The 10,686-nt window shown below is 30.4% G+C and overlaps 1 protein-coding gene across 4 annotated transcripts; it reads left to right on the top strand.

Moving 5' to 3' along the window:
- Positions 1–3,959: 3,959 nt before the first annotated feature.
- On the top strand, positions 3,960–10,431 carry LOC120089415 (protein DETOXIFICATION 46, chloroplastic-like). 4 transcript variants are annotated; one of them, XM_039046870.2, is made up of 15 exons: positions 3,960–4,594; positions 4,911–5,005; positions 5,085–5,193; positions 5,359–5,414; positions 6,863–6,918; positions 7,526–7,664; positions 7,761–7,898; positions 7,972–8,040; positions 8,151–8,261; positions 8,503–8,631; positions 8,762–8,839; positions 9,648–9,719; positions 9,790–9,852; positions 9,935–10,048; positions 10,133–10,431. In XM_039046870.2, exons 1-14 carry the CDS (start codon positions 4,117–4,119, stop codon positions 10,034–10,036), a joined length of 1,695 nt encoding a protein of 564 aa, XP_038902798.1. In that variant the 5' UTR covers positions 3,960–4,116; the 3' UTR covers positions 10,037–10,048; positions 10,133–10,431. The 4 variants fall into 4 exon arrangements, with proteins under 4 accessions (XP_038902798.1, XP_038902799.1, XP_038902800.1 ...); XM_039046871.2 differs by having other exon boundaries at positions 9,935–10,036; XM_039046872.2 differs by lacking the exon at positions 9,790–9,852.
- Positions 10,432–10,686: the final 255 nt, after the last annotated feature.

The following is a 10,686-nucleotide window of genomic DNA, read 5'->3' on the forward strand; positions in this document are numbered from 1 at the left end:
AAGCTTTTGCAATTGAGTTACATTATAAACTTTAAAAAATACATGCAATTATTATTAAAATTTTTCAACCAATAAAGAATTATTATGAAACTTTATAAAAAAAAATAATATTAGAGTTTAAAATAAACTTTGAAATTAGAAGAATAAGTACCTCATCTACTTCAAAATTAAAAAGCTATTTTCACTACGAGAAGATTATCACAACGTAAAAACATTAATAATAATTTGAATAAAGTGGTTAATCGAATCATCTTATTTCAAATAAATTAATAAATAAAATGATTAATCAAATCATCTTATTTTTTTATTCGTGGGAGAATTCTAGAAAAAATCACATGTTGTTAGTTCTAATTAATATAATCACATTCTATTTCTCTAATTAATATCTATTTCACGTTAAAGAAATATTTTTTTTTTTAAAAAAAACGCATTTTATTGCTAACTAATATCTATCCTACCTTAAATGAAAGGATTTTTTTTTTTTTTTTAAAAGCAAATCTATCAATTTAAATTATTTTTGTAAAATCAAATTAGGATTTCAAAGCAATATTTCCTTTATAAAGAGCTAAGTTAAACCCTTAATTTTCATAAGCTATCTCCTCTTCTTTTTTTCAACTTTTTATTTTTTTTATTTCTTGGTTTTGATTTTATTTTTGTTAATCTCTTCCTAATTTTTACTGGAACTTTTTTTTTTAGGTTTCTTTTTTAATGTGTTGCATTATTTTATTGCAACCTTTTCCATTTTTTTTTTTTTTTCTCTTTTATTCTTTAAAATTTTAGGTGTTTTCTCGGCTCCAATTCTTTTTCCAACCTTTTCCCCTTTTTTCTTTTTTCTTAGGATTAGAAATAGGTAGGTATCATACCTTCATTATTTATTTATTTAAGGTATGTTATTTATTTTTTTAGTTCTAACCTTTTCCTATTATAAATGCAAATATTATTAGTTTATTTGTTATTTTACTATAAAAAATGTAAACTTAAGAGATAAAAAATTCAATTTAAAAACTTAAAAAAAATTGAAAAAACATATTAATTCAAATTTGTTTTGAGTAATATAAAAAAAAACTTTAAAAAAATATAAAGAAAAAAAATCACTAATAAGACTTTTATTTCAATTTATACATTTAGATTTCATTTTCAACGTTACGAAACTCATGCAACAAACATTGTTCGAAGTAGTATAGTCTATTAGTGATGGATTAATATTACCTGTAAACCATTTTAATAGTCTATCATTGAAAACTATATATATATATATTTTATCTCTAATGAACTATTTATATATTTATCATTAATAGATGTTTATCTTTTAATCCACTGCTTTTATATGGATATTGTTGATAAATAAATTTTATGTACATTATCGATATACCCATTAATATATTTCATTAGTGATGGTTTTTCTTTTAATTACTGATACATTATTTTTATGTGATTCGGATTGCTGACTTTTCATTAATAGTAGTTATACTATCAATATATATGGTCTTGGACTATCAATAATGATTTTTCTCTAGAGTTGGGCTATTTGATCGATCCACTTACTTGTATTAATCATGTTTGAGTATTCTATTTTTTTTTGTCTATCACTAATAGATAATATTTTCATGTGTATAATGAATAGATGTCTATCATTGATATGTATATCTATAGTAATTTGTAATACATTGTTATTAGTAATTTATTATTGTTTATTATTAATTTATATGTTATTAACATTAAGTTATCGCTTATTAATTATTTTTAATCTTCTGATATAACATATCGTTACCCTTTTTGTTCCTATTGATTTGTTATATCAATTACAAAATTAATAGGGAATAAACATATTAACTATCAAATATTGAAAATGAAAATTAGTTGTCGTCAATACATCATTTTGCTCTTATTAATCAAGTACATAAGTAATTGATCTAATAGCAAATAAGTATACTATCGTAGAAAATTGGATGAAATATTACTTATTTACATTTTTTATTGATAATTGCAAAAGGACAAGTAAATAATCATGGATAAATAACAAATATAAATATTATTAATATACCGTTATATATATTTATTGATATGATATATCAACATTAGACCAAGTAACAAATGAGTACGCAAAGATTTACTAATAGAAAACAAAAGTTAAATACCAAACTTTTCTAATTTATTAAAAGATATTACAAATCAATGATAGACCTCATAACACATGATAATGGATAAAAAACAATTTTAAATATCGATGATATACCATTTTTAATGCTATTGCTACAAATACCAATGATAGATCATTAATAACATATAAACATGTAATATAAAAAAATTATAGCCTGTTTAGTTCGTAATTCGAATTTTGTTTTGTGTTTTCATATTTCATGTCAGTAAATATGTGTTCGGCAGACAACCTAAATTATGTTTTTAAAAACTGTTTTCAGATTCTGTTATTCAAATCGTGTAAATTTTGAAAACAACATTTTATATTTTCATTACATCCATAATTTGAATTTTAAAATTTAAAATGTAGAATTATATTAAATAAAGATAAAAACATTTAGAAATATAGTATGTTATGTAATAAACTCAATTCAATATTTTAAAAATTAAAATAAGTATTATATAGTATATTATAAATTAAGTTAAATTCCAAATTTGGTCCCTATTATTTTGATAGAATTACAAGTTAGTCCATATGGTTTTAAAATTTAAAACTTAGTTCATATGATAATAACTTCATATATACTCTATGGTTTTTCTTAAATAGTATTTGTAAAGCTTTTATCAAACCAGTGGTAAATTCTAATTATAAACTATAAAATCTAAATTTTAATTTCTTCCAAATTATTGGGACGAAAATTTTAATTTATCCTATAAATTATATAATATAAAAATATTAGTTATACAATTTTTGTTAACATAAAACCATGTTTATTAATAAATTAATAATAATTTATTATCAATTAATATTTAGTGGGTAATTACAACTAATTTGTAATGGTTTAAATTAGAATTTAATTTCTAAATTTTGCTATCAAACACATATCTGAAAATATTAAATATAACTCTGTTTTCATGTAATTTTTTATTTTCAAATTTCTAATTCCAGATTACTGAATAAATCCTTAAATATCATTGAAACCCGTTTTCTATTTTATTAATAATGTATATCTATGATAAACCTAAAAATAAAATAAACATTCATCTAATACTAATCGTAATGGAATTTGTTGATGCTGAATACTGTCATAAATTTTAGAAAATTTCAAAATCTTCATTTTGAATTTAGCTCTTGTGACATTTATTTTTCCTTGTCCCTTGATTTGACTTTGACTTCCTTAGCTCTTGTATCATGAAAATCTCATTTTGTTGTAATCAAATTTTTATATACTAATTTTCTATTCTATTGATATAATATATTAGCAATAAATATTATAGGAAATAAACATCAAAACAATCAATGATTGACATTTATTACCGATATACCTCAATTCATGATAGTACGATCGACCTCAAATTAATAATAAAATTGATAGAAACTAAAATAGTGTCATATTTGCTAATAATTTTAGATTGTGCAAGATTTGGTTATTATGTTGTATTAAATTATAGGGTAAATTACAAAAACTACCCCTAAAGTATGGTAGTAGTAGTTGAATTACGCCATCAAACTTTTAATTGTAAAAATTGAGTTTTCAAGCTTATTCAGTGTTAAAATTAGACCCTCAAATTTATAATAGTTATAAAAATTGAACCTTCAAAAGATAAAAATTAAATTGTCAAAGTGAATAAAATTATTATAATTTCTATAATTGTATAGGTTTGAAAATTCAATTTTAACATTCAAATAAGTTTGAGGATTCATATTTTATAATAGTTTGAGACTGTAATTACGTCTACCATCACATTTATAGGGGTAGTTTTTGCGCTAGGTCCTAAATTATGTGTAATAAGAAAGACTATATGTTGGATATTTATTTATTTATATATTTTTGAAAAAAAATATGTTGGATCTAAAGTTTTTATTTAATCCAAAATCCATAATCTTAAGAAACGGTCGACCAAAAATCATGCACGTGGCTTCACCTCTTTGAAAGCTCCATCTTCATTCTTCAATCCTTGACTCACTACACTCCCATGGCGGATCTTTCGCTTTCTCTCGCTCCGTTCAGTTTTACGGCGCCAAAACGGCCTTTCAAAATCCTCCATTCTCCTTCTTCTTCAATCACTGTTCAAATCCGTAACCCCAAATTTCTCAATACTCTCTCTCGCTCTCACCCTTCCTTTCCCTTCACCCCCACCATTCGCTTTCCTTCCTCTTCCTCCCCTTCATCGTCGCCGATTAGCCGCCGTTTCGCGGTTCCTCACGATGATTATGAACGGGAAGTCAGTAGCCTCGAGATTGAGAACGAAATTGACAATGGAGTACAGGGAAATGAGCAGTTAATGGGGACTGGAATGGAAGAATTGGGGAGCCAAGGGTTGGTGAATCAGATGAAGGAGATTGTGACGTTTACTGGACCTGCCATTGGGTTGTGGATTTGTGGACCATTGATGAGTCTCATTGACACTGCGGTTATAGGTCAGGGGAGCGCCGTTGAGCTTGCTGCTTTAGGTATTCTCGTGAATTTCTTTTACTTCTGCTTCTTTGTGATTCTTCTGCAGAGTATGAAGTTAATTGATTTGAAGCTTTAACTTGAATTTTGCTAATGGATCGAGAAAACAGTGGGTTCTTACTTCCAATCTATTGGATCGAGTACTCGAATTCGACTAGCAACGACATTCAGTTTCTTAGTTGAGCTAATTACTTGTTTCCAAACCTAAAAACGATGTTAGATCGAATTATGGTCTTCAAATTTTGATTCCTGTTTGGTGGAGACTATTGGTATTAATTTTCTGAACTTCATCTGTTTGTAACTGTTTACTGGCAGGCCCAGCGACAGTTTTATGTGATTATACGAGCTATGTGTTCATGTTTCTCAGTATCGCAACTTCAAATATGGTAGCCACGGCCCTTGCCAAACAGGTTCGAACCATAATTCGATTTTGTAATACAGATTATGGAATAACTGTGCTGCATTTCTTGACCAGAAGGGTTGTTGCAGGATAAGAACGAAGTGCAGCATCACATATCTGTATTGCTATTTGTTGGACTGATGTCTGGTTTCTTGATGCTCTTAGTTACCAAACTATTGGGCTCAGTGGCGCTAACTGGTAAAAAAAACTTCTACATTATTGCTTAGTTAAATGAAGAGCTCATTACACTCGTCAGTTTATGGACTATTCCTTTAAGTACTTCACCACGTAGAGAGCTAGAACTTTGTCATCAGTTAAAAGTAGGAGAGATACAGTTACCAAGATGTTATTGTAAATTTTCAGCTTTTGTGGGCACAAAGAATGCAGACATCATACCTGCAGCAAACACGTATATGCAGGTTTGTTTTACTTTTTATTGATAAAGTTGTGATAGAAGTTTGTTTTATATAGCTTCAAATGGGAGACATTTGTTTTTTGTTGGATGTATCTCCCTTGCTCTTAGAACACTACTTTCTGATTTTTCAGTATATAAATTTCAGCTTGTTCGGTTTATTAGAAATTAGATGCATTACTTTCACTGAGGCTTGTTTATATATACGTGATATTGGATTTTCGTTATGACTCCTTTTGTTTCTTTTTCTCTTTTTACGTGAGGATAATTGCTTGTGACAATGTGATGCAACCAAAAAACTTAAAGACTTGGCGGGGCATTGTTAAAAGAACAGATTAAATGATGTCTGATACTTTATCAGACCGTTTCCTCCAATCCAACACCAGTTTGAACTTAAAAATATGCTCATCTTCATTACTATTGTAACCATTTTTTTAATAAAATAGTATAAAAATTGTTGTCATTTATTTCTTGACACTCAAATAAATTCAAAGCTCACCATGTATTAGGAAGAAAAAAAGATACACCGAAGACTTGATCTCCTAAAGCCCATAACCCAAGTAATCTATTCACTTCATAGGCGCAAGGTGAACATATTTAGATCTTTCATCATGTTACACCAAAATACACGCAGTCCTTCCATAACAACTACCCAGAGGCCACGTGTTCGAACTTTGGATGAGGTGCAAATATATATGTATTAGTCCTTAATGATTGGGTATTATTTGAAATTTTTTAATATAATCTCTTATGTACTAATTTTTTTATATTTAACCCTGACTATTGGTGATTGTTAAGATTGGTCAATTTAGGACCTCATTTTAGAGACAAAAACTCGAAATTTCTTCTAATAATTTGGAGGAATCAGAAATGTTTATTTTCTAAATGACATTTTTCCTCTTTTTAATTTTTGCAAATTTACTAAGTGCTATAACGTGTAAGTTTACCATCGACTAATTTTAAAAATTACCAACAGTCAGGACTAAATTAAAAAATGTTAAAAACATAACGACAAAATTGAAACCTTTTTGACAATAGGGATAAAATTGAAAAAATGTTGAAGTGTTGATAAAATTAAACATACATCCAAACATTAGGGACTAAAACATTTAACCTATTAGGACGTAACACGATAGCCATATTCATAACTATTATTTTGATGCATAAAGTGTCAGGATATTGAAGGCTGGTAATATATAGTCTTATACTCTGTTGTACCTATAGATGTGGTGAACTGGTGAGATAAGTGCCGTTTCTTGCATAGATAGTGAATATGTATAATTACTTCCAGGTGGCAAACAGAGGTTCCATCGAGAATGTGACCACAGGATACTGACACGTCGACATGCTTCCTTGATTTCTTCTTTCGATGTTTACAGTGTAAATTTTCAGACGCTTCCATTATGATAATTGGTTCAATGACCTTAAGTTGAACAGAATCTTTTTTGTTCGTAGATTCGAGGTTTGGCATGGCCTGCAATTCTCATTGGATGGGTTGCTCAGAGTGCAAGGTTCTTAATTCTATTACTAGATCCATGCCAACGTACCATCTACATTTCTTTGTCATAGATTTGATCTGTTAGTTTTATGATTGGTGTTGGCATATGAACCCATATGCTTACTTGCATTGCCATCCTTGTTTACTTTTGATAGGGAAAAAAAAACGTTAAAAGCCTGATAAGTTGTCGGTTCGCCTATTGATTTTCCTTTCATGTGCACACAGCTTGTCAATTGTAGGTTTTAGACGTGAGGCCCTTACCGTTGCAGTTTACTTCATAAGTTACGTTTGTGAACTTGAGCACTGATTGCTATAAGGTGTTCGATTACTTTCTGAATTGATTTTCCGGTGATACAAGAAACTGAATTGTGTATATAAAGAGGTCTTCCAATTTAGTTTAGTGTTTACTAATAACAATAGGATTAAGTACGAGTAAAAGGAAAATAAGCCTAAGAATACTTAAGTGGGGCAAATGCAATACAATATGCACAACATTGTCAAAATATTTCATGAATGCCAAAAGTGAAACAATACAAACCACAAGTTGTGACAACTTTCAGAAACCAGTTGCTTGAAAATTCACCAAATTTATTAAACTTCTATTTTGATATCTGCTGTAGTCTTGGCATGAAAGATTCTTGGGGACCTCTGAAGGCTTTGGCAGTTGCGAGTATTGTAAATGGCATAGGTGATGTGGTTCTATGCATGTTTTTAGGATATGGTATCGCTGGTGCTGCATGGGCAACTATGGCATCACAGGTATGCTTCTTATATAAATGTTATTGTGCTTAATTTCATGGCATTTGTACTTGTTCACGCCTCAACCAATCTCTTTTTTCTCCTATACTTTTTTAGGTTATTGCAGCTTATATGATGATAGAGCAACTAAATGAGAAAGGATATAGTGGATATTCTCTCTCTGTTCCCTCGCCTGGTGAATTTGTGTCAATACTTGGACTTGCTGCTCCTGTATTTATAACACTGATGTCAAAGGTTCTATTTTATAAAACCCTTTACATTCATTTGTTTTCATTTGAGTAACGCATCTGAGATTATTATCTTTCAGATAGTTTTTTATACTCTCCTCATCTATCATGCTACGTCTATAGGCACATACACCATGGCTGCCCATCAGGTTCAGTTATATAGTTCTTTTCATTTTTGTCTTTCCATGCAAGTATGCCTCTTTCGTTTCCATTGAAAGCCAATGGTCATGTCAAATTTATGGCTTGTCATGCACTTCAGGTCATGAGTCAAACATTCTACATGTGTAGTGTATTGGGTGAACCTCTTTCTCAAACTGCACAATCATTCATGCCTGGATTCATACATGGAGTGAATCGTAGTTTGGATAAGGTGAGAACTCCAATTTCTAGTGATACACTGTCAACATTTTTTTTTTTTTTTGAAATTTTGGTTACACGATGCTATAGTAGTCACACCAATTTCATTTAACTTGAAAATGATTCCTTACATTGTTATGGATATTCATAAATCTTAGACACTTGCTAACAAATGGTGGGGAGTTTATGGCCATAAAACCTCATTTTTATAGATTGTCCAGGAATTTATTGCGTGACCCTTTTATATTGTGTAGGCTCGGATGCTACTCAAGTCACTCTTGATCATAGGAGGTATCTTTGGTATGGTATTAGGGACTATCGGAACGTTAGTTCCTTGGTTGTTCCCCAATCTCTTTACACCTGAAGTGAAGATTATTCAAGAGGTCGGTTCATGATATCTATACCCTAAAACATTTGGGATATGGAAAATTATTGTTCCCATATCATTCTATCCTTTTCTGTTGTCTCCCTATATTTTCATCATGATAAATAGTCCACGATGTTGCATTGTAGATGCATAAAGTGTTGATTCCATATTTCTTGGCGCTACTCATAATGCCCGCAACACTTTGCTTAGAAGGGACATTATTGGTATGTTTGCCCACCTTTTAGATTTTTCTGAAGTATTTTAAACTAAATTGTATGTTCACTTGTAGATATTCACGGGGTGAGGCAGGAATGTGGATGCTTCCCTTTACCTCTCTGTCTCCCATTTAATTTTCTGCCTCTGCCAATTTTTTGGTTTAATATGGCGGGAATCGGAGTGGAAAGTCCTTTTGACATTTACCATCTTTAATTTTTTAAAATCCTGATTAAATAAAGCAAATTCTTCTGAACAATATGCTTTTAATTTCCTGTGAGAAATTTTCATTCAAAGGGAAAATTCTTAAACTTTTACTGGGACGAGGAGCCATCCCCATTTAGCTAATAGAGAAAATTTGTCCTTGTTTTCTAGCTAAATGGGGATTTTCTGCTTGTTTTGTCAGGGGTGTTCATAGTTTGGTTTGGTTCGGTAGCCAAACCGAATTGAACCGAAATTTTCAATTTTGGATATATACCAAACTGAACCGAACAGCAAAATATTTGGTTCGGTTTGGTTCTCTTTTATATATCAGATATAATATATATATAAACGGTTTGGTTCAGTTTTATAATATCTATAGTATAATATAAATGGTTTGGTTCGATTTTTTAAATCCAAAACGAACTGAATAAAAAATTTTGGTTTCCTTGTTTTAAATCAAACCAAACCGATGCTTTGGTAACAACCGAATTTTCTATTTGGTTCACCCCTACCTCATGAGATCCCACTCCCACTGAGAAAACGAACATCCTTACGCTCACTTGTAGGCTTAAAACCTTCAAACTTTTCTCAACTCTTGAAGTTTGATTCTTGTAGGCTGGACGAGACCTGAAATTTATTAGTTTTTCAATGTGCGGATGCCTTTCTTTTGGTGCCCTTCTATTGCAGGTAATGTTTTATCTCCCAACCTTCGAGTCATTTCTTCTCTTTGTGCATTAACTTCGTGGCTTGCTGCCAGATTGTAAGCAATAAAGGGTATGGTTTGGTGGGCTGCTGGTGCGCCCTCGTCGGATTTCAATGGGTAAAAAAACAAGACATCCCTACTTTCTTTAAGTGCAAACAGCTGTTCTTCTCACCTTCTACAATAACTTTCTCTTACATAGGCTCGGTTTTTTAACGCTCTTCGGCGTGTCCTCTCTCCCAATGGAGTGCTTTACTCTAGTGATTTGAGCCATTATAAAGTGGCACAGCAGAAGGCTGCATAGGTGACAGCTCAAGTGAGCTTGTAGTAGACATTATTCAATACCTTTATGATATCGTCGTCATCCGAGTTTGATAAAAGAATGGATCAAAACCAACAGGTTGTGCTGGCAGCTTGAAACAGTGTTACTCAAAGAAGCATAGGATTTCACTAGCAGGTTTGATGGTTCTGCTGCTTGGATGAAGCTAAAACAGAAAGGAAAGTAGCTTTATCTTTGGCTATATTCGCTTTGAAGCCATTAGTATCTGTCATAATTCATGATTTGGTTCATTATTTGTCTGCTAGGTAATTGTATATTGCAATACCGTTGAAGAAAAAGGTCAAATTTATGTTAAACGTGTAAAAGTGAAGAATTGTAATTTCTATCTATAATATATATACATATATATATTTTGTAAAGGAACTTTTGAAGTTTTATATTGTTCATTTGATTCCTACACATGTTAGGCTCAGGTTAGACCAATGTTTTAGTATTAATTGATTTGGTAATGAAACATCTATCTCTATGATGATATGATATTGTCTCTTAAATGTAGGGAGGAAAAATAATTTTATTATATTTTATCTCAAGTCTAAAACAACTGCAAGTTCTTATATAGGAGAAAGACCACCAACCAATAAGAAAGGAAATATTACAAATCTAAATAATAAATA

Source organism: Benincasa hispida, chromosome 10 (assembly GCF_027475165.1).
Source record: "Benincasa hispida cultivar pf3 chromosome 10, pf3_genome.v1.1, whole genome shotgun sequence".
Lineage (NCBI taxonomy): Eukaryota > Viridiplantae > Streptophyta > Magnoliopsida > Cucurbitales > Cucurbitaceae > Benincasa > Benincasa hispida.

Coding starts and splice junctions, on each gene's coding strand:
- LOC120089415 (XM_039046870.2), top strand. CDS start 4,117: ATGGCGGATCTTTCGCTTTCTCTCGCTCCGTTCAGTTTTACGGCGCCA. Junction 5,415..6,862: donor CAGCAAACACGTATATGCAG/GTTTGTTTTACT, acceptor TTTTGTTCGTAG/ATTCGAGGTTTGGCATGGCC. Junction 8,632..8,761: donor AAGTGAAGATTATTCAAGAG/GTCGGTTCATGA, acceptor GTTGCATTGTAG/ATGCATAAAGTGTTGATTCC.